General features: G+C 41.5%; 1 protein-coding gene across 1 annotated transcript in view; it reads right to left on the minus strand.

Annotated features, from left to right (window-relative positions):
- The window catches only part of LOC124789670 (putative ammonium transporter 1), a 307206-nt gene that overhangs the window by 170509 nt on the left and 111159 nt on the right, over positions 1-25538 (minus strand). Inside the window, exon 3 of the mRNA XM_047257109.1 lies at positions 6846-6935. Coding sequence (XP_047113065.1) covers positions 6846-6935 — 90 coding nt within the window. The remainder of the gene's footprint in view (positions 1-6845; positions 6936-25538) is intronic.

The raw sequence follows: 25538 nt of genomic DNA on the forward strand, positions 1-25538 counted from the left end.
TCGATTCGGAGGTTTGTTGTTGGGGAGGTTTTCCGGTGAGCAACACCGAGCGGTTCTACTGCTGAAGTTTAGCCGCCATGCGGTGCAGTTAACTATTTTGGTCGACTACGATTTGAGTGCACCAGTGGAATTTTCTGTCTTGTGGCCGTTAGTGTTCTGAGTACCTGCCCTGGGCACTGACGTAAATTCAGGCAGTGTTCTTTTGAGTGAAGTTAACTATTATCGTGTTTCACATTCAAGTGTACCAGCGGGATTTTCTTCCTAGTAGTCGTTAGTGTTCCGGTTACCTGCCCTGGCCGCTAACGTAATCTCAGGCAGCGTCCTTTCCTCATGTGTTGTCGCTGTCCAACGTGGTGTGTAATTTTGACAGCTAATACATACTCCGTTGTGGATTATCACATTTGTAACATTGCCGGTTTGGGTTCTCATGTACTGACTGACGGGACACAAGTCGTTATGTCGGTCGGTCCGTGGCTGTCCCCTGGTTGGCTTCCGACGGATCAAGTGTAGCTGCGCTCACCACCTGTCTCACCAAAGTGAACGAGGGCAGACCGACCTCCCTGGAGGCCTTCTGAGTGCCACCGGTGTTTAATTATCTGTTGTCGGTTATTTTAAATTTTAGGCTTATGGTTATTTGTTTGTTTTCTTAAAATTTTGCAAAATTAATATTTAAATTTATCTTTCAAGCTTTAACACTGCGGCCTTCTGTCTTTAAAGATTATGGTAATATATTTTAAAATTTTTGAAGTTTGTGGCCCTCAGCCATTGGTATAGCACCTTGCATATGTTGCTTCTTTAAATTATTTTATTGCTATCTTAACTGAATTTTGATCTTTTTTAATATTTCTTGTTGGCCTTCTGTCTTTAAAGGTCTATGGTAATATATTCTAAAATTTTGGAATTTAATTGGGGCCCTCAGCGTATGTGTTTTTTTTTTTTTTAATTAGTTTGCATTCGGCAAAGATTCGGCCATGTGCCGCTTTGCTTGTAAAGGTTATTAAATTGCAATAAATGACAATTAGAAGCAGAAACTGACCTCAACCCTTGGCCCTTTCCACAATCCTATTACCTGTTCTGCCCAGTGGGTATAGCGGGCGATAGAAGATATTGGCATAATACAGCAATTCGTGGGGGGCCGCGTCAGATAAGTCAGAAGACTGTTTGTCCATGAAATTCTTCCGTCTTCTGCCTCAGATATAATAAGTCTGCCGACTTTTCGGCTACTACTGCAGGCAGCCTTCAGCAGGGTGTCTCCTTGAGTAGTAGATGTAACACCGGCAGTTTTATCACATCACGCGAGAAAGCGACATTCATGTCGATATACAGGCAGTCATTTTCCCTCGTCCTCATTTGCGGAGTGGAATGGAAAATAGAGGAACAAATAATGACACGAAGTTCATCCGTCACGCTCTGTACTATGGCGTGTGGAGCAGAGATGTAGCAATGGACGTGTACTGAGCTTTTTCATGGTGCTAATTGGCCGTCATTATGCCGTAACGGAGGCAGGATCGCACTGAGGAGCAATTGTTCACGTTGCATCACGCTGCGACCCTGACAAGATCTCACTGGGCTTACTCTAGTGACAAGGTGGAACGCTATTTCAAAAGATGACCTTCCTGTTCTCAGATTGCTTGCAGAGGAAGGCGATTTCAATTGTCACAGACGCGGCAGGTCGTGGTTCCCACTATTTGCTGACATTCTTGAACTCGTGTGCGTGTGGCCTTGACAGAACTGCCAAACCGACGGCCCACAGAGAACACGACCGGATGCCATTGTTATTTGATGGATTGTGTTATTACACTGAGCCGGTGCATGCCCCTGTGTGTTTGTGCGAGCGAATGGCTGCTGCCCGTTTCCTGTCGTTTCGAAATCAACGAGCACGCACTGCCAACTGACACAGTCTGAGTAGTCTGTATGATCACGCCAGACACACAGAAGAGGTGAATCTACCTGTCATGTGTAAGCTGAAGCGTCTTTTCGCGAGATATATGTAGGACGTAGTAGTGTTGGTTTACTCTTCCAGGAACACACGGTGTTGGTATTTCTGTTGCAAGCTTCTCCGAGATGTACAACGCTTCTCTTGTAGCGTCTGGAGTGGGATACGTATTTTTGTGATGCTCTCTCGAGCTCAAAAACAACAACCCATTCTGGAAGGCGCTGTTCGTATGTGGATCTTTTCTGTTTCATTCTTACCGCAGAGCGTGGAGGTTTCGGAAAATACAGGGTTATTCGTATGTACCTTTAGTGGCTCAAAAGACAACTGTAAGATAACTAGAAGAGGTGAAGAAAGATAACACATATTAGTGGATAGGGCGTCTCTCCAGGTTTGGATTCGTAATACGTGCCATAGCGTGGTTTCAAAGTGTACCGCTAGGAGTAGACGAGCCAGAACAGGGCGCACAGTGTATGTACGTGCGAGGAAGCAATGTGTTACGTGATTCTCTTTGGAACGTACGCTCTCTGAATTTCAGCACTGAACCTCACTGTTATGCAAACGCCTCTCTTGTAGCGTCTGCCATTCGAGTTTTTTGAACACCGCTCGCGCATCTTAAACAGCCCCATGTCGAAATGAGCCTATGCCCATGGGTTCTCCCCCATTAATTTCACATGGTATCACCTTATTACGGAGAATAAAAACTATTTATACTCTTTTATTATTTTTAAACGTTATTATAGGGGAGAAAAACTACTTATTTTCTTCTATTATTTCGTATCTGCAACCAGCAGATGTTTTTCATCTTCAGGAACGTAGCGTGGTAATTTATGTATCTCATCGTAAGGCATCTGCACAGTAATCAAATATTAAGTCAAAACACTGAATAGGATATCAGATGAAGTCGATAGTAAGCATTAAATCACAATGCGTTCTTAGTTCTGACTTAAAGCTCACTATGGTAGTTCCTTATGGTGACCAGACACTACGCATGTATAGTACATCGATTGGTATGCTATGCGCCTAAAGATGAAACCATTTGTACTTTGAAGGCGCTCGAAAATAGTCAGAAACAATAAATACATATGATTGGGGTTGAAAATAAAAATAAGAGAGAATAAATACATTTTTGTTAAATTTTCTGTACTAAGATACTTATACTACTTTTAGCACTGTTATGTACAGTCCTTTTGTATGTCATGGGCGTAGAGAACGAGACGCGTTTCAAAAGATCCCTGTTTGTGCGATCCGTGCTGATGTCTACTAAGGTGAACTTTGTTGCCCTAATTTGTCACAAAAAGTAACATAGAACGAATCCCCACAATTCTACAGCGGACTGACGTAGCGGTGTACGTCTCTAATTAGACGTATCTGACCGACTATTGGTCTTGGAAAAATGAACGACCAGCGCCTTTTTCCCATTGCGTGAAATGCTCCGCTGTAGCAGCGACCCAAGACAATCGTCTGACAAAAGGATAGCATGCTATTTCACATGGAAAGAATGATCGTAAGGCACTGATGGCCGGGAGTTCGGGTGCAGAGTTGCAAGTCCTTTCTGTTGACGCAAATTGGGCGATTTACGTACCGATGATTATGAGAACAACACAACACCCAGTTCTCGACGGAGAAAATCTCTGACCCGGCCAGGAGTCGAACCCGGGCGCGCGGCATGGCGGTCAGACGCGCTGACCATTGAGCTTTTTTTTTATCGTTATTGTTCTTGGCATTTGGGGGTCGGATGTCACATGACAACTGTGCAAATTGATCTTTCAGTATTTGACGCAGTTTTTTACAGCAGAGGGCAGCTTGCCCACTGACCGAACACACTGAGCTACCGTGCCGGCAAGCTAAGGAGGCTGACTATTTCAAATAATCTTTTTAGGATAGAAAATACATCTCATCAAATCCAGGTGGCTTTCTTATGTTATGCGATTGTCATTGATTTCACAGCTCTACAAAATAAAATTTTTTTTCGTTGCCAGGGAAGTTTGAACGAAAATGGGATATTGTTATGATACTCATTCCGAGTATATTTGTACTTTTCCCAAATTGGCTCTGGTTTTTGAGATATAGGTTATTTGTGGAAATGAGAGTTTCATGTGGATAACATCGACTGCAGGGTCCATATATGGTGTAATGTATTTGCTACCTGTTTTTTAATTAGTGATATTGTACTATCTTTATTAAACAATTGTGCTCAGGGAGTGCATCTGTGTGGTTGAGGATTATATCATGCAAACATCACACTGTCAGCATGTGTTCAGTCCTGTTGTGCGGTGCGTGTGTTGAAGATATTGAGGGTTGTGCAGATTTGAATTCGGCGGTACTCGACATTCATTTGTTGGCCGAGGTAATCCCCGCAACAGCCGATAGGTAGCGTTCAGTGTAAACAAGAAAAATGGCGATGGTCGAAAGTCACACACATGTGCAGTGCAGCTTCAAGGAAATAGAACCTTTTCATCGTGACGTAGCAAATAAGAGGTGAGTATTCATTTCACACAAAACAATTAATGATGTTTGTTGGATGTGATTGACATGCAAATACAAGAAAGTTCTGCATAATATGTAGTATCTGTGCAATTTTGTTTTAGGAAAACATGAGTTCTTCACGCCGTCTTTGCGTGAACCATCCAGATGAGTTCTGCTACATTTGTGGTGAATACGTTCTTCAAAAGAACAGGAAGAATATCACTGCTTTTGTGAAGGAAGCGTATCTGGCATATTTCGGAATTAAACTTGGAGATCAAGACAAGGCGTGGGCACCCCATAAAGTTTGTAAATGCTGTGTGGAGTGCTTACGGCAGTGGACAAAACGAAAAAGGAAAAGCTTAAACTTCGGAGTGCCTATGGTATGGCGAGAGCAGAAGAACCATACAGATGATTGCTATTTTTGCATTGTTAATGTGAAAGGTTTTAATAGGTTCAAAAAACGAAAGTGGGAATATCCCGATTTGGAGTCAGCAAGAAGACCGGTGGTGCACAGCAATGATGTTCCTGTACCAACCTTCACAACATTACCCACGCTAACATCATCAGATGACGATGTACACGGCGAGGAATGTACAAGCAGTGGTTCGGAATACGAAGGACGTGAGACACAACCCCAGCAGTTCGACCAGAAGGAGCTCAGTGACTCGATATGAGAACTCAATCTTTCAAAGCAAGCATCAGAATTCTTAGCATCCAGGCTTAAGGAAAAGAACTGTCTTCATCCAAGTGTTAAAATAACAGCTTACCGGACGAGAGAAGAAAACCTTCTTCCATACTTCAACCAAGAAGAGGTTATAGTGTATTGCAGCAATATACCTGGACTTTTACTTGAATTGGGGCTGCCGGAATATAGACCAGAGGACTGGCGTCTCTTCATAGACAGTTCCACTAGAAGTTTAAAATGTGTTCTCCTACACAATGGCAATCGCTACGCATCTATTCCAATTGCCCACTCAACAAAACTTTGTGAAGCATATGCTAACATCAAGATGGTTCTGCAGAAAATTCAGTATATGCAGCACCAGTGGTTGATTTGTGTTGATTTGAAAATGGTGAACTTCTTGCTTGGACAACAAAGTGGATACACAAAGCACCCATGTTTTATCTGCATGTGGGATAGTAGGGCAAAGCACGAACATTGGAAGCAGAAACATGGCCTCCAAGGGAACATATGGCTGTTGGTGCAGCAAACATCATTAATGAAGCTCTGGTTAGTAGGGACAAGATTGTTCTTCCACCATTACATATTAAGTTAGGACTAATGAAGCAATTCACCAAAGCTTTAGACAGAAATGGTAATTGCTTCACATACATCTGCAATACGTTCCCTGGACTCAGTAGTGAAAAACTTAAGGCAGGAATATTTGATGGTCCTCAAATTCACAGGCTCATCAAAAAAATGGTTCAAATGGCTCTGAGCACTATGGGACTCAACTGCTGTGGTCATAAGTCCCCTAGAACTTAGAACTACTTAAACCTAACTAACCTAAGGACAGCACACACATCCCTGCCCGAGGCAGGATTCGAACCTGCGACCGTAGCGGTCGTGCGGTTCCAGACTGTAGCGCCTTTAACCACTCGGCCACTCCGGGCGGCCGGCTCATCAACGATACCAATTTTACAAGTGTCATGACTGTCACTGAAGCATCGGCCTGGAACAGTTTTGTCGCTGTTGTAAAATGTTTTTTTGGGCAATCATAAAGCTCCCAATTACGAGGAACTGGTCAAAAACATGCTCACTAACTTTCAAAACTTAGGAGCTAACATGAGCATAAAATTGCACTTCCTTCACAGCCACTTGGATCGATTTCCTCGTAATCTAGGTGATTTCAGTGAGGAACAAGGAGAGCGGTTCCATCAAGATATGAAAGGAATAGAGGAAAGACATAAAGGAAGATGGGACAGGCATATGATGGCAGATTATTGCTGGAATCTGCAACGTGACTGTTCTGAAGAGACCTATAAAAGGAAAGCGTGCAGGAAGCGGTTCGTCATGGACGGAAAATGACATACTTATAGAGAAACTTTTCAATTATGTTTTATACGTGGACAAATGCCTATCAGGTTTTCATAGAAGCTATTTATAAAGATTATTTTCTTTTTTAATTGTAGTTTGTAGCGCTCGAGTTCAGTATTATCAGTTTTTTCTAATTTTTTGAATAAATCAAGCATTATCTCAAAAACTAGAGCCAAACTGCATAAATGGTTGCTATATTCGTCCTCAGCACCACTAACCCATCCTACAGCCACTCAAATATCCTTGGCAAGAAAATGAGTGTTGACCAGTGTTTCTATTCTGCTGTCATTTACCTACAGAACACTCTCATCTTAAGTTAGATCAGGTTTTCGTTCATTTGTGTAAAAGATTCAGGTGCAAGACAAAACAATGTATAGCGTTGTATGTAGGCAGCGTTGCGCTTACATATGTCCATCAGGTTCTTCATTATGATGTTGGTGACGTTCTTCGATCGCACAGCACCGGCTTCCAAACAGGCGAAGCCACACTGCATCACTGCAAAAGAAAATGCCATGTTGACATACTGGAATGTCACATTGTCAAGCCACAGCGACGTCATTCATACACTTAAATTGTCCATATAAAGAAGGAGAGGTAATCAAAGCTAAAAAGTTGTTGTTGATATTATTATTCATTAATAAGTACTGATATCTGAATATTAATCCCGCGTACGTTCCCGAGGCCGGGACGAAAGATGAGACAATGATGATCTGTAGGTAAAGATTTTTTTCAGATCAGTGAGTACTGCCGTTAATAAGTTACAAATTACCTAAGAGATGCAAACTGTGAGTTCTGCTTGCAACCAGCGGGCGAGGCCAGCAGTCTTCACCACCTCCGACAGCCGCCTGTACGGACTGAGGATCGCCTCACAACCCATGCCACAGGCGTCATTGGTGCCGACGTGAGCCACAACTTGCAGACTACTGCACCCTGCACACTCGACAGCCACCGGCAAGGCCGCCTCCATATTTCGGATGAGGCCTCCCGGCAGACATAAAAAAGAGCACTTTGACATTCTTTCCAGCCGCGAACGCTATCTGCCTAAGGCGATCCATAACGCACCTAACATTGGAGATCCCAATAACCAGTAAACTTCTCCCCCGGTGTTCCTGCTCGAACCCTGCTGAAGGAGCAGGAGTAATTAGATGAAGAATTTTCCCCCCTAAACCAGTAGCCTGTACTATAGGACATTCTGACAGTGGTGAAATTTTATTTGACATCATTAACAACTGCCAGCTCACCTCCATACACGAGGAAGCTAAGGTACGTCTGTACAGTAGCGCTCGACAAGGATGTAGCCCGTTAGATTCCTGATGGTGGAAGAACTTTGCATCACTAGCAGTTGGCCAGCAAGAGAAGGGAAGGGGTAGCAAATAGTTATCGATCACCGACGCATTTACTAATTTAAAGTCCGAACCTCGCCTCGGTATGTGTAAGAGCATGTACTATTGTTGACGGTGACCCTCCATCGCATGGAGACGTGAAGCCACGCGGTTCCTATGGTGTCATTCGAGAGGAGTAGGCTACGTGGCAACACTGGGTTTCGCACCCTCCCTTCCCTTCATCCACAACAACAAAAACGTAACATTAAACAGTACACACATTCACACGACAAGGATATATAACTTACATAATTACTAACAGCTCGGAGGGTCTCCACTGGATCCTTGCACAGAATGGCAGGTGAGGTATTTGCTCAATATGGGAGTGACTTGACACGAATAATTGCTGCTGAAAGTCACAAATGGAAATACCGCGTGAGCTAATTTACAACAGTATTTCGTTTCGAGAAAAGTGGTAGGGCCATTGTTTTGGAAGCCTATTTTTCTCAAGAAATGGAATGACAACAGACATTTATGAGCAGCGAACAATGAGCAGCTCACCGAAACACACACGCAAACCATGAGGCCGTTTGTAATCTGAAATCCAGTGACTATTGTTGAATAGAAATAGCCAATCCTGCCGAAACAGGGAGCAACATTTTTCCACTGTATAATTTACCGCACTCGAACTTGTGGAAGAATGTGGCCCACGCTGTCCTGAAGACACCAAACGCATATAAACACGAGAATTGCTTTAAGACGAATGATGTACAAGAGAATGGAAAAGAAAATTGACGGAGTTTTAGATGACGATCAATTTGGCTTTAGGAAAGGTAAAAGCACCAGAATTGCTATTTTTACGTTGCACTCGATAGTTGAAGCAAAAGTTAAGTACGATCAAAGCAATTTCATACTATTTGTCGATCTAGAAAAACCGTCCGAGAACGTAAAATGGTGCCAGATGTTTGAAATTCTTAGAAAAATAAATGTAAAGTATAAGGAAAGACAGGTAATGTACAATGTGTACAGAAACCAAGCAGAAAAAATGAGAACGGAAAAGAGAAGATATCTTGTTTAAAAATGTTGTAAGGCAAGGATCCAGTCTATCTCTCCACCGTTTAACCTGAACATCGAAGAATTCTAAATGTATACAGAGCACTACTGATGATTCAAATATGGATTTTATACATTACTTAACGGCTGTTGGCAGTAATGTTCGACAAGCGTTTAAAACAAAATAACAGAGAAAATCGAGTGATCGACGAAAGAAGGAACTTCGAAAATGATCAATAAAAGGCAGTAATACAGCAATATAAGTCACTCATGAATGAAATAAACAGCAACGCGCAGTCGAGATAAAGCGAATTGGCTCCAAGAAGAATGTGAAGAACACTAAAAACAAATGGTTGCCGGAAGGACTCGTTCAGCACATAAAAAAGTCAAAACAAAGCTCGGTGGCATGAAAATAAAGGCGGCAACATTAAGAGTGGAAAACGAATTGTTCTGTTTAACAGTACGATGACAATGAACTGATGGAAAAAGGCACCGGAGGCCTGTGCGAGGGGTAGGAAGTATCCGATAACTAGATGGATCAAATGGGAGCCGATTTGAAAGACGTAGAGGGTCCAGTGTTAAACCCAGAGTTTCACAGAGCTTTAGAAGACTGTGCGATAAAATAAGGCAGAAGGTGTACATAACATTTGTTCGGAATATCTAAAATTATTCGGCGAAGTAGCAACAGTTGGTGAATAGAATGTATGAGGCTGGTGACATACCGCCTCACTTTCGGAACAACACCATCAACGCAGTCGCGAATATAGCGAGTGCAGATAAAGGCGAGAACCATAGCACATTAGCTTAACAGCTCATGCATTGAAGTTGCTGACAACAACAATACACAGTTGAATGGGAAAGGAATTTGAGAATTTTTTAAACTGTGATCAGTTTAGGTTTCGGAAAGGCAACTGCACTAGAGAGACAGTTCTGATGTTGCGATTTATAATAGAAGCAAGACAAGAAAAATCAAGACTTGTTCATAGGATTTGTCAACCTGGAAAAAGCGTTCGACAATGTAAAATAATCCACGATGTTTGAAATTCTCAGGAAAATAGGCGGAAGGGAAAAACGGATAACGTACAGGGTGACAATTATTGAACTGTACGAAAACAAACGTAAATTAGTTACAAACTGCGGTGTATACACACGTTATTTAACATGTGAACGTCATTACAGATATTCGGATTTTGGCTATCACACTTTTGATATGCTTGCTATCAATGGCGATGTTGTGGCGCAGACGAATAGCGAAATTTTGCGCGACCCACTGAAGTGTCGGAACATCGATGCTGTCGATGACCTTCTGAATGGCTATTTTCAGCTCAGTCTTTAATATAGTCCCACAAAATGAGAATGGCTGTGATATGGGGTCTGAGTGGAGGTTGCTCAAATGGGGGAGGGGGGGGGGGGAGGCAGAGATCAGTGTTAGGGCTACTCCTGTTCCTAATTTATAGAAATGATATGCCCTCTAGCATTACGTGTAATTCTAAAATATTTCTGTTTGCTGATGACTCTAGCTTGGTGGTAAAGGATGTTGTATGCATCATTGGCTCTGTTTCAAAAAGTGCAGCTCATGACATAGGTTCATGGCTTGTAGAAAATAAACTAATGCTAAATCACAGTAAGACTCAGTTTTTGCAGTATCTAACACACAATTCAACAAAACCCAATGTTTTAATTTCACAGTATGGGCATATGATTAGTGAAACTGAACAGTTCAAATTTCTGGGTTTTCACGTAGATAGTAATCTTCCGTGGAAAGCCCACGTTCTGGATCTTGTTCAAAGACGTAATGCTGCCATTTTTACTATTCGAACAATATCTGAAGTTGGTTCGACACGAAGATGAGTCTACTTTGCTTATTTTCATGCACTTGTCGTATGATATTATATTTTAGGGTAACTCTTTCCATTCAAAAATGATGTTTTTGGCTCAGAAACGGGCAGTTCGGGCAAAAAGTGATGTAAGCTGGCGAATCTCTTGTCGACCCCTGTTCACTAGTCTGGGTATTTTGACACTGGCTTCCCAGTATAAATATTCTTTACTGTCATTACTTGTTAACAATACCAGCTTATTCCCAAGAATTAGCAGCTTTCACTCAGTTAATACGCGGCAGAAATCCAATCTGCATTTGGATTTCACATCCTTAACTCTTGTGGAGAAAGGTGTACAGTATACTGCTGCATCCATGTTCAATAAGCCACCACAATAATAAAAAAATCCACGCACTTTCAAATCGAAACTGAAGAGTTCCCTCACGGGTCAATCCTTCTATTCTGTTGAGGACTTCCTTGAAAAATTAAGCTGATTCTGATGCGTTTACTTAAACTTGTGGCTTGACTTTTTTGGGTTCATAAACATTTTATTTTCATCTGTTACTACTTTTATGTTGTAATTTCATGTACTGACACGTTCCATGACCTTGGAGATTTGCTCCTCAATTTGGTCCTACGGAACTAGACGTGTAAATAAAAAATAAAAAAAACATGGAGAGGAAATAGAAGACCAACAACGAAGCGCGATTAAATTAGTGTAATACAGAGATGCAGTCTTTCTCCTTAACTGATGAACACCTAAATCGAAGAACGAACGACGGAAATTAAAGAAAGATTCAGTGGTGCGATTACAAAAATTCAGTGGAGGGGGGTCAATAATAAAATTCACGGATGACATTGCTACCCTCAATGAAAACGAGAAAGAAATTATACGATGTGTTGAACAGAATTAACTGTCTAATGAGGACATAGTATGGATTTAGAGTAAATCAATGAAAGACGAGAGCAATGACGAGTAGCAGAAATGAGATTAGCGGCAAACTTAACATCAAAATTGGGGTCCGCGAAGTAGACGATGTAAAGGAATTTTGCTACCTTGGAAGCAAAATAACTTGTGTTGGACGAAGCAAGATTAGCTCAGGGAACCGGGGCATTCCTGGCCGAAATCCGTCTGTTTTTATGAAATGGTGGCCTCAATATGAGGAAGAATTTCTGAGAACGTAAGTTTGGCGCATATCACTGTATGGTAGTGAGACATGGACTGTGGAAAAACCGATAAAGAAGAGAACTGAAGCGTTTGAGATGCGGTGCTATAGAGAGACGTCGAAAATTTGGTGGACTGATAACAACTGAGGAGATTGTCCATAAAAGCGATGAGGAAAGGAGAAAGTGTATAGAAGGGGCCAAAGAGAAGGGAAAGATTGATACGACATGTGTTATGACTTTAAGGAGTAACCTTCCTCATACTTGAGCGAGCTGTAGAGATTAAAAACTGATGAGAAGACAGCGATTTGGATCTATCCTACAAATAACTGAGGATTTTCGACGCAAGTGCTGCTCTGACTTGAAGAGGTTGGCTGGTACAGAAGAGGAAATCGTAGCAAACGACAGAAGCAGGCGTCTACTGTGGAGTGAGGGAAAGGTTAGTGACTCCACTGTGTACTGTCTGGGGTACTCCGGAAGAAATGTAGGCCAGGAGGAAGGGGAAGCACTGACTAGCCGCAGAGGAGCGGAATGTGTCGAGATAACCAGGAACAATGCAGAGGCACGCTATCTGTCTTTGTGATGTGGGCACTGTTCGGCCACAGCGCATGTTGGAGCGGGTTCGGCACTGAAAACGGCCGTTTTTTAAGTACCACGGGTTAAAGGGGGGATGTAGAACCGTTCTGGTAATTTGTGTGCAGACTGCAACCAGTCGCTTTATAAGTAGAAATTTCTGTGTCCCACAATGCAGCATTTGAACTACTGTAGGCTAATAGTCACATTGAGGGTGTTCACTACCGAATTAGAGCAGTACTTTGCAAACCCTTTTGGAGGGCATAGGGCACTTTCAACTATGCAAAGTACCTGACGGTGTGCAAAAAGGATAGATTAAATACAGTTGGTGGTGTTGTGTTTGCTGCTGTTAGAAGTAGTCTATATTATAGCGAAATTGAAACTCCGCCATTGCCGGTCCCAAGCCCGGATCCTCATCTTACAAGTGATGAGGGAGGAGGAGGGGGAGGAGTAACAACCTCGTAAAAAAAACCTGGGTCCATCTGGCTCCGGATGGTAGCACCCTGTGAGGTCCCCTGCCTAGGGTTACGGGTGAAAACCGGTCAACGGTCTCATAGGCGGATGAGGTATTTTTAACTCCCAACGGCTGAGAGAGCGGAGGAACCAAAAATCTATAACTGCAAGCGTCTGTACCCAGATTGGGCGGCTTGTGGGCAGCGTCTGTTTCTCATGTTAGAGGCGGCTGTTTCAAGAAAACCTTCTAACGCTAACAACGTTAGTCGTATTCCTGGTAGGTTACGCAAGTAATCTCCCCAACTTTGAAGAATTTCAACAGTTACAATCTTAACGCATGATGGAAATGTCTTTCAATAACGAAACTACCCCAGGTGCCCAATCCACCGTCGGCAACGACGCAAGCAGACCCATGGATTCTGGGGAGTCTGCAACACCATGCAAATCCAACAAGATTAAACCCAGAAAAATCTTCAACATAGCAACTCTCAACATAAACTCCCTTCTCAAAGTGGGAAAACTTAAACACCTTACAGACCAGTTACACGCGGAAGACGTACAAATTGTGGCGCTACAAGAAACTCGCTTCACTGATGAAAACACATTTGAATCAAACAAATTCAGAATATTTAAAGGAAAACCTGGAAAAATTGTAATGAAGAAATGCCCTCAGCTTGGCACAGCTTTTGCTGTAAACACAAAAATTCTGAACTCTGTCGAACATTTTTGGTCAACATCATCGAGAACATCTTTCCTCACCTTTCGATGTGCAAATAAAAAATACACATTAATCAATGTTCACGCTCCCACAAATGACAAAAATAATGCTAAAAATAGGGAAGAAACAGATGAATTCTGGGAAAACCTTAAGGATCATATATCAGAAATCCCAGAAAACAATGCAAAAATACTTCTAGGAGATTCTAACGCTCAGATTGGAAAAGAAAAGAAATTCCGCGATATTGTCGGCAACTTTCCCGCACACAAACGAACCAACAAAAATGGAGAAAGGTTAATTATGCTCTGTAAGCAGTTTAAACTCAAGCTAATGTCAACACGTTTTAAACATCATCCCAGAAAACAAAAAACCTGGGTATCTCCGATAAAGAGTATCGGAGAATTTCAAATAGATCACGTTGCCATCTCCTCCAAATGTGAAAAAGAAATATTGAACACACGTGTCCGAAAATCTCTAAACCTCGACTCCGATCACTATCTCACGAAAATAAAAACTAAACTGATCCCACAAAACAAACAGAAAAGCAGAAACGGTGAATATAAAAACAGAAGTAAAATAAATTTTGATCTTACAACCCTGAGAAATTACAACCTTAAGTCCAACTCTAACCTCAAGGATTTTCAGAAAAAACTAAAGACATTCTCCCCTTCACAAAACCTCCAAGAATTTCAGAACAACTTGTTTGAGGCAACAGAAACAACCTTTCCAAAAAAGAGCAAACCGAGACACCCTGGTGGGACAGCAACTGTAATGAAGTTCTGCATGAAAGACTTAAAGCCTGGAAAAACTGGAACTCACATAAAACTGAAAACAACTTTGATGAATTTAAGCAAGCCAGAAAGAATGCCTCGAAAACTATTCGCAACACCAAGAGACAATATGAAAAACAACAACTGGACTCAATCGAAGAGAATTTCAAGAAATGCAACACGGCAGCTTGGTACAAAACGAGGATACCAGTCCCCTTGCGTAAACCTTATGAGAAATAATAAGACTCTCGCCACCAACAATATTGAAAACTGTGAAATCCTGGCTGAAAATTTTGAGACACTCCTAAATTGCCAAACACCCATCCAGACTCTGTTTTACGCAACCAGAAACATTACCAACACATTCAACACCTCCGACACGAGAGGAAATCACAAACATAATCAAAAATCTCAAAAACAGGAAAGCATGTGGAGAAGACACAATTACAGCAGAAATGCTCAAGCTTGGGGGAGAAACATCAGTAGAAGCACTACACAAAGAACTTGAACAAGTATGGGAAACCAAGAAAATCCCAAGTCACTGGAAAACTGCCCTAATTCACCCTTTGTTTAAAAAAGGTGACAAAAGGGATGTTAACAACTATCGTGGAAAATCGCTTCTCCCAGTCACATACAAAATTCTATCAAAAGCCCTGCTCAATCGTGTATCACCAATTATAGAGGGAAAACTTGGAGAATATCAAGTTGGCTTCAGACCAGGAAGATCCTGCGCCGAACAAATTTTTAACCTCAAAACAACAATGAAATATTTATCTACAAGGAGCGAGAAATATTTCATAACATTCATTGATTTCAAAAAAGCTTATGACTCAATCGATAGGGACACACTCATCAGAACACTTCGAGAATATGAAATAGATGAAACAACAATCACCATAATCAAAGAAACATTAGCAAATACAACATCAAAAGTAAAATTCCAAGGAGAAATTTCACGGCATTTCGAGGTCAAAACCGGCGTCAGACAAGGAGATGCGCTGTCCCCGGTACTCTTCAACTGTGTTCTGGATAAAGTCATAGCAGAATGGAGAAAACTCACGCAAAAACATGGAGTTGAGAAAGTCCAAATTGGAGGGAAGTGCTACAAAGATATTGAAACCAACTGTTTTGCCTTCGCTGACGATCTCGTCTGTTTAGCTTACACACAAAAAGACACAATAAAACAAATAGAATTACTTAAAGAAACTGCTGAAAAAGCAGGCTTGCAAATTTCATTTGAAAAGACAGAAATCATTACAAATATCAAAAATCCACCAGAGAAAATAACTACGAAATACGGGAAAATACAGGTATCTAAACATTTTAAATATCTTGGTGAACTAATTCAGCCTGTGCCAAAAGGTCATCCAGCCTGCAGGGCTAGAATACAAAAACTAGAGACAGCAACTCACTACTGCAGACAAATGTATTCAAAAAAATGTATATCCAAAAACATTAAACAGACACTACCAGACTGTCATTAGACCGCAGATACTATATGCATCAGAAACACTGGCAGATTTTACATACGCAGAACAAATAGAAAATCGTGAAAGAAGAATTGTGAGGACAATTCTTGGACACAGGAAAATAACAGATGATCAAGGCAAGCCTGTATACAGACTAAAAAGCAACAAAGAAGTGTATACGAAGTGCAGGAAAATTACAGACGAAATTAGAAAAAGAAGATCCTCCTTTTATGCTCACATCATGAGGATGAACCCGAATAGGCTTACAAAACAAATATTTTCGTACATCGCAAATCTAAAAAATAAAAATTTATGGTTTATCAACACAGAAAGAGATCTAAAAGAAATTGACATAGATCAGGAAACAATATTTAATAGAAACCTTTTTCGAAAAAAACTGAATTCATTCACGGGTTTCGGTGTGAAAATTAAGAAGACTTGTGGAACTAAATGGTCTGAAGAGAGAAAAGCCGCCTTCAGCGCAAGAATGAAAGAAGTGTGGACTGAGAGAAAGAAGACTTCCCAGAAGCGCAAGAAATAACTGTTTTCACGGTCTTTAACGGCCAAATTTGTATAATAATAATAATAATAATAGCGAAACTGAAGTAGATAGTTCCTGTGAGATAGAACGGGTAGAGGTAACACTTGGCAGCTGGAATAAAGTAATAATTCATTCCTTTTACCGACCTCCTGTCTCAGACGACACAGTTGCTGAAGAATTCAAATACTTGAGTCTCATTTCAAATAGGCAGCCCACTCACACAATTATACTTGATGGCGATTTCAACGTAGCCTCGAGATGTTTGCGAAATTACGTGTTTAAAGACTGTGGTAGGTTTAAAACATAGAAATCGAACTACTTGCTTTCTCCGAAAATTAAATTGAACAATTAGTTCTGGAGCTCACTCGAAGTGTAAATGGTTGCCAAAAAGGTACTCGACCTCTTAGCAACAAATGTTGTTGTTGTGGTCTTCAGTCCTGAGACTGGTTTGATGCAGCTCTCCTTGCTACTCTATTCTGTGCAAGCTTCTTCATCTCCCAGTACCTATTGCAACCTACATCCTTCTGAATCTGTTTAGAGTATTCATCTCTTGGTCTCTCTCCACGATTTTTACCCTCCACCCTGCCCTTCAATACTTAATTGGTGTCCGCTTGATGTCTCAGATGTCCTACCAACCGACTCCTTCTTCTAATCAAGTTGTCCCCCAAATTTCGCTTCTCCCCAATTCTATTCAATACCTCCTCATTAGTTATGTGATCTCCCATCTAATCTTGAGCATTCTTCTGTAGCACCAAATTTCGAAAGCTTCTATTCTCTTCTTGTCCAAACTATTTATCGTCCACGTTTCACTTCCATACATGGCTACACTCCATACAAGACTGAATAACACCGGGGATAGGCTACAACCATGTCTCACTCTCATCCCAACCACTGCTTCCCTTTCATGCCCCTCGACTCTGGTTTCTGTACAAAATGTAAATAGCCTTTCGCTCCCTGCATTTTACCTCTGCCACCTTCAGAATTTGAAAGAGAATATTCCAGTCAACATTATCGAAAGCTTTCTCTAAGTCTACAAATGCTAGAAATGTAGGTTTGCCTTTCCTTAATCTATTTTCTAAGATAAGTCGTAGGGTCAGTATTGCCTCACTTGTTCCAACATTTTTACGGAATCCAAACTGATCTTCCCCGAGGTCGGCTTCTACCAGATTTTCTATTCGTCTGTAAAGAATTCGTGTTAGTATTTTGCAGCCGTGGCTTATTAAACTGATAGTTCGGTAATTTTCACATCTGTCAACACCTGCTTTCTTTGGGATTGGAATTGTTATATTCTTCTTGAAGTCCGAGGGTATTTCGCCTGTCGCATACATCTTGCTCACCAGATTGTAGACTTTTGTCAGGGCTGGCTCTTTCAAGGCTATCAGTAGTTCTAATGGAATGTTGTCTACTCCTGGGGCCTTGTTTCGACTCAGGTCTTTCAGTGCTCTGACAAACTCTTCACGCAGTATCGTATCTCCCATGTCATCTTCACCTACATCCTCTGCCATTTCCATAATATTGTCCTCAAGTACATCGCCCTTGTATAGACTCTCTATATACTCCTTCCACCTTTCTGCTTTCCCTTCTTTGCTTAGAACTGGGTTTCAATCTGAGCTCTTGATATTCATGCAAGTGGTTCTCTTTTCTCCAAAGATCTCTTTAATTTTCCTGTAGGCAGTATCTATCTTACCCCTAGTGCTATACGCCTCTACATCCTTACATTTGTCCTCTAGCTATCCCTGCTTAACCATTTTGCACTTCCTGTCGATCTCATTTTTGAGACGTTTGTATTCCTTTTTGTCTGATACATTTACTGTGAGTTAGAACGGGTAGAGGTAACACTTGGCAACCGGAATAAAGTAATAATTGATTTCTTTTATCGACCTCCTGTCTCAAACGACATGGTTGCTGAAGAATTCAAATACTTCAGTCTCACTTCAAATAGGCAGCCCACTCACACAATTATACTTGATGGTGATATCAATCTAGCCTCGAGATGTTCGCGAAATTACGTGTTTAACGTCCGCGGTAGGCTTAAAACTTAGAAATCGAACTACTTGCTTTCTCCGAAAATTAAATTGAACAATTAGTTCAGGAGCTCACTCGAAGTGTAAATGGTTACGAAAACGTACTCAACCTGTTACCGACAAATAACCCTGAACAATTATGGAGCATTGTGACGGATACGGGGATTAGTCACCACAAGGTCCTTGTAGCGACATCCAAAACCGGAAAAAGTAAACGCAAAATAGATTTATTTAGAAAAGAAGATACAAATACGCTTGACACCTTCCTGAGAGACAGCCTCCATTCCGTCGGAACTATTAAAGTGTAGACCACATGTGGTTTAAATTGAAAGAAACAGTAGCGACAGCAATGATGAGATTTACACCAAATAAATGAATAATAGACGCAAGTGATTTTCCCCCCCTCACCCCTCCCCGCCCCACCCCGTGGAAAGCAAAACAGTACAGACTACTGCTGCAGAACCAACGAAAACAGCACGCCAAATTTTTTTTTAAAAGACACACACACACACACACACACACACACACACACACACACACACACACGCAAAATCCCCAAGATTGGCGATGATTCACAGAAGCTCGAAAATTAGTGCGCAGTTTAGTTTGAGATGCCTTTAATAGTTTCTACAACGAAACAGCATCTCGAAATCTGGCAGAAGACCCAAAGAGATTTTGGTCGTATGTAAAGTACACCAGCAGAAAGACCCAACCAGTACCGTCACGGCACAATGCTGAAGGTAATATTACCGATGACAGTGCCACTAAACCGGAGTTTCTAAATGCAGTTTACTGAAATTCCATCACAAAAGAAGATGAAACAAGTATTTCAAAATTCTAACCAAGAACTGCTACCAACATGAATAACTTAGAAGTAGATATCCTTCGTGTGTCAAAGCAGCTTAAATCACTTAATGAAGGCGAGTCCTCCTGTCCAGTCCTATACCAATTAGATTCCTTTCAGAGTGTGCTGGTATAATAGTTCTGTGATCAACAACCACAAGCCGGCCGAAGTGGCCGTGCGGTTAAAGGCGCTGCAGTCTGGAACCTCAAGATCGCTACGGTCGCAGGTTCGAATCCTGCCTCGGGCATGGATGTTTGTGGTGTCCTTAGGTTAGTTAGGTTTAACTAGTTCTAAGTTCTAGGGGACTAATGACCTCAACAGTTGAGTCCCATAGTGTTCAGAGCCATTTGAACCATTTGAACAACCACACACAACCGCTCGCTCGATGAAAGATTCGTACTTAAATACTGGAAAATTGCAAAGGTCACACCAATACCCAAAACAGGAAGAATGAGTAGTACCATGATTTATAGACTCATATAACTGACGACGAATTTCATTAAGATTTTGGAACTTACACTGTATTCAGGTATTTTGAATCACCACAAGGAAAACGGTCTGTTGACACACAGTGAGCAAGGATTCAGTAAATATCGTTCTTGGGAAACCAATCTAGCTCTTTATTCTCATGAGGTAATGAGTGCTATCGACAGCGGATCTTGGATTGATTCCATATTTCTAGGTTTCCAAAAGGTTTTTAATATATATTCTAACAAGCTGCTTATGATCAAGTTGCGTGCCTATGCAGTATCGGCTCAGTTGTGCGACTCAATTCTTGATTTCCTGTCGGAAAGATCGCAGGTCATAGCAATTGATGGGAAGCCATCGAATAAAACGGAAGTAACACCTGGCGTTCCCCAGGGAAGTGTCATAGTTCCTCTTCTGTTCCTAATCTATATAAACGATTTAGGTGACAGTCAGAGCAATCATCTTAGATTGTTTGCGACGATTCTGTCATTTCCGTGTAGTTAAGTCATCAGAAGGTCAAAACCAGTTGCAAAATAATTTAGCCTGGATGTCTATATGGTTCTAACTGTGGCAGGTCACGCTAAATAATGAAAAGTGTGAGGTCATCCACATGAGTCCTAAAAGGGATCCTCTAAATTTCAGTTGCACGATAAATCACACAAATCTAAAGGCTGTCAATTCTATTAAATACCTACGAACTACATTTACGAACAGCTTAAACTGGAACAATCACATAGGTAATGTTGTGGGGAAGGTAAACCAAGGACTGCATTTTATTTTCAGAACACTTACAAGATCCAACAAATCTACTACGCTTTTCGGTCCTCGGCTAGGGTACTGCTGTGCAGTGTGGGGACTTTAGCAGGTGGAATTGACGGAGGACATCGAAAAACTTCAAAGAAGCGCCGCTCCTTTTGTACTATCGCTAAATAGGGGGAGAACGTATCACAGACCTGATAGGAGAGCTGTAGTGACAATCATTAAAACAAAAGCGTTTTTCGTTGCGGCGAGAGCTATTCACCAAATTTCAATCTGCAACATTCTCTTCCTCCCTACATACATCTACATCTACGTGATTCCTCTGCTATTCACAATAAAGTGCCTGGCAGAGGGTTCAATGAACCACCTTTAAGCTGTCTCTCTACGGTTCCACTCTCGAACGGCACGTGGGAAAAATGAGCACTTAAACTTTTCTGTGCGAGCCATGATTTCTCTTATTTTATCGTGATGCTCATTTCTCCCTATGTAGGTGGGCGCCAACAGAATGTTTTTGCAATCGGAGGAGAAAACTGGTGATTGAAATTTCATGATAATATCCCGTCGCAACGAAAAACGCCTTTGTTTTAATTATTGCCATTCCAATTCACGTATCATGTCTGTGACACTATCTCCCCTATTTCGCGATAATACAAAACGAGCTGCCCTTCTTTGTACTTTTTCGACGTCATCCGTCAGTCCCACCTGATGCGGATCCCACACTGCACAGCAATACTCCAGAATAGGGCGGACAAGTGTGGTGTATGCAGTCTCTTTAGTAGACCTGTTGCACCTTCTAAGTGTTCTGCCAATGAATCGCAGTCTTTGGTTTGCTCTACCCACAATATTATCTATGTGATCGTTCCAATTTAGGTTATTTGTAATGGTAATCCCTAAGTATTTAGTTGAATTTACAGCCTTCCGATTTGTGTGACTTATGGCGTAATCGAAATTTAGCTGATTTCTTTTTAGTACTCATGTGAATAACTTCACACTTTTCTTTATTCAGGGTCAACTGCCACTTTTCGCACCGTACAGATATCTTATCTAAATCATTTTGCAAGTCGTTTTGATCATCTGATGACTTTACAAGGCGGTAAATGACAGCATCATCTGCAAACAATATAAGACGGCTACTCAGATTGTCTCCTATGTCGTTAATATAGATCAGGAACAATAGAGGGCCTATAGCACTTCCTTGGGGAACGCCGGATATTGCTTCTGTTTTGCTCGATGACCTTCCGTCTATTACTACGAACTGTGACCTTTCTGACAGGAAATCACGAATCCAGCCGCACAACTGAGGCGATACTCCGTAGGCACGCAGTTTGATTAGAAGACGCTTGTGAGGAACGGTGTCGAAATCCTGCTGGAAATCTAAAAATATGGAATCAATTTGACATCCCCTGTCGACAGCACTTATTACTTCATGAATATAAAGAGCTAGTTGTGTTTCACAAGAACGATATTTTCTGAATCCATGCTGACAATGTGTCAATAAATCGTTTTCTTAGAGGTACTTCATAATATTCGAATACAGTATATGTTCCAAAACCCTACTGCAAATCGACGCTAGTGATATAGGCCTGTAATTCAGGGAGGAATGATCATTGTAATAAAATAAAAGATTTAAGTGTTAGTTTTCCAGCGCGCTGTTAACGAGATGAACGGTGGACAAATAGTGTGAAAGTTGTTCGATGAACAGTCTGCCAGGCCCTTAACTGTGGATAGCAGAGTAATCATGTAGATGTAGATGTACTACATATGAGGGATTTTTCTCGTTCCATTAATGTATGGAGCGCGTGAAGAATGTATGCTTAAACACACTTGTGCTTTCTCTAATAAATCTTCTCTCCGCAGCTCCTACGGAAGGAACACGTGGAGTACCTGACACCTATCTCCAAATCTCTGCCAGTTCAAGTTCTTCAGCGTCTCCGTCACGCTGCCCCGCCGGTAAAACCAACCTGTGCCCATTTTTAAAACCAATCTGTGCCCATACGTTTTGTCCTTTGTTGTTTAGCTACAGTATCCTCTGTTTATTGTATTAGTCGCACGAGTGTGTTTGGAGCACTCTCCGTTGTAGAGTGATCGCATTTTTTTCAGTGTCCTACCAAAAACCCGAAGTCTACCAACTGCTTTACGCACAACTGAGCCTATGTTACCATTCCGTTTCATACCCTCGCACACTGTTACACCTGGAAATTTTTGTATATGTTCAGAGAGTCCAACTATGCCTCGTTGATGTTACACGATACTACGATACTGCCCCCCCCCCCCCCCCAAAAAAAAATGGAAGTGTGTGTTAGAAGAGCATCTGAATGCACGAAAGTCGTCGCCATGATGTATGAGAAAATGCACTCGCGGTCCAAGTGACCCTTCGAGGCACGTTGGCAGAATACGCAATTCACACAGTGCACTTTACTGAAACCTGCTGAGAACCCAGGTTTATTTCTATGTTACACAACAGACAGAACGTATTGATTACCTCTAGTGGAAAGTGTGTTGTGAAAGAGGTTTTCTGTAAACTCTTTTAGCTATCAGAATGGTACAAAACCTTTTTGGCTTTTTTTTACATGTTACGCTTGATACATATGACCACGATATTTTTGTATTACATCCTTGATTTCATAAATTACTACTGAATTTGATTTCTTGATAAGAACTGGCTTCTGCAAATTTAAGACAGATTTTTCGAAATTCGTCATAATCAATTGAATCTTGCCTGTTCATTTGCAGGTTCACTTTTTAGTCGCAATATTTTTTGCTTTTTTTCACATGCGAGTTGTCTTTGCATTGCTTTGTGTGTTACTAGTATAGTCAGCTTCGATTAGCGTCAAAAGCTGTTTGAGCAATCTCTCTGTGTCTCCGATGATGCGTTTCGTATTTGCGGAGGTCGGTTCAGGCTAGCAGCCAATGAGAATCGTTCGCAATTTTTGGAACGACGAGGTGCTGTAGTTCGAATTTCTGTATACCCTTCTGGTGCTGAGTCTCGTCAAGTTCTGTTTTGTTCGATTTGGGAAGCTGTCTGGCTTTCTCTGGTGCCACTGGGAGATGGTTGAGGGTTTCTGCAATGATGAAGAAAATGTGTGATATCAACTACGTGCCGTAGTGACTGTTAAGACGAATTTGTAGGTTATTTCAGAGGTGCATTCTAATACCTGCACGGTTAACTCGCGATCGCTCTACATGCACACATGAGTGGTGAAATCGAAACTCACATGTTGCTCACTTTTCGACAGCGTGTTGTTTTTAAAATTAGTCGTTCTGAAGATTCGAAATTGTCATCCTCTCTTGCATTATAAAAGAGTTATTGCCTTGTTAGAGTCGTGCACTGATAGCATTTACTGTTCGTTGCAGTCTTACTGGTATTTGCATCTACATTTACATCTACATCTACATGGATACTCCGCAAATCGCACTTAAATGCCTGGGAGAGGGTTCATCGAACCATATTCACAATAATTCTCTATTATTCCATCTCGAACAGCGCGCGGAAAAAACGAACACCTATGTTTTTCCGTCCGGGCTCTGATTTCCCTGATTTTATTATGATGATCGTTTCTGCCTGTGTAGGTCGGCGTCTACAAAATATTTTTGCATTCGGAAAATAAATTCGGTGATTGAAATTTCGTGAGAAGATTTGGCCACAACGTAAAACGCCTTTGTTTTAATGATGTCCACCCCATATCCTGTATAATGTCAGTGACACTCTCTGCCCTGTTTCGAGATAATACACACGTGCTGCTCTTCTTTGAACTTTCTCAATGTAATCCGTTAATCCTACCTAGTAAGGATCCCAGACCGCGCACCAGTACTACAGAAAAGTGTAGAGTAGGCAGTCTCTTTAGTAGATCTGATACATTTTCTAAGTGTTCTGCCAATAAAACGCAGTCTTTGTTTAGCCTTCCCCACAATTTCCAGTTTAAGCTATTCGTTATTGTAATTCTTACGTATTTCGTACAATTTACGGCCTTTGGATTCGACTGATTTATCGTGTAACCGAAGTTTAACGGATTTCTTTTAGCACGCATGTGGATGACCTCACACTTATTTAGGGTCTACTGGCAATTTTCGCACGATACAGATATCTTCTCTAAATCGTTTTAAAATTTTCTTTGATCTTCTGATCACTTTATTAGTCGATAAACGACAGCATCATCTGCAAACCTAAGACGGCTGCTCAGATTGTCTCCTAAATCGTTTATATAGATAAAGTACGGTAATGGGCCTAAAACACTACCTTGGGGAACGCTAGAAATCACTTCTTTTTTATTACGAATTGTGATCTCTCTGACAGGAAATCACGAATCCAGTTTCATAACTGAAACGGTATTCCAAAAGCACGCGACTCGCTACAAGCCGCTAGTATGGTATAGTGTCAAAAGCATTCTGCAAATCTAGAAACACGGAATCAATTTGATATCCGTTGTCAATAGCACTCAACACTTCGTGTGTCTAAAGAGATAGATGTGTTTCACAAGATCGATGTTTTCTAAATCTGTGCTGACTGTGTGCCAACAGACCGTTCAAAAAAATGGCTCTGAGCACTATGGGACTTAAAATGGTTCAAATGGCTCTGAGCACTATGGGACTCAACTGCTGAGGTCATTAGTCCCCTAGAACTTAGAACTAGTTAAACCTAAGGACATCACAAACATCCATGCCCGAGGCAGGATTCGAACCTGCGACCGTAGCGGTCTTGCGGTTCCAGACTGCAGCGCCTTTAACCGCACGGCCACTTCGGCCGGCACAGACCGTTCCCATCGAGGTAATTCATAATGCTCGATCACAATATATGTTCCGAAATCCTGCTGCATATCACGTTAATGATGCGGGCCTGTAATTTAGTGTGTTAGTCCCACTACCTTTCTTGAATATTGGTGTCACATGTGTAACTTTCTAGTCTTTGGGTACGGATCTTTCGTCGAGCGAGCGGTTTTCACATGACTATTAAGTATTGAGCTATTGCATCATCATACTCTGAAAGGAACCTAACTGGTATGCAGTCTGGACTGCAAGATTTGCTTTTATTAAGTGACTTAAGCTGCTTCAATATTCGGAGGGTATCTGCTTCAAAGTTGCTCTAAGTTACCAACACACGGCCATCACTGGCAGCGAGGCAGAAC

The sequence above is a fragment of the Schistocerca piceifrons genome, chromosome 1 (genome assembly GCF_021461385.2).
Source record: "Schistocerca piceifrons isolate TAMUIC-IGC-003096 chromosome 1, iqSchPice1.1, whole genome shotgun sequence".
NCBI classification, from domain to species: domain Eukaryota; kingdom Metazoa; phylum Arthropoda; class Insecta; order Orthoptera; family Acrididae; genus Schistocerca; species Schistocerca piceifrons.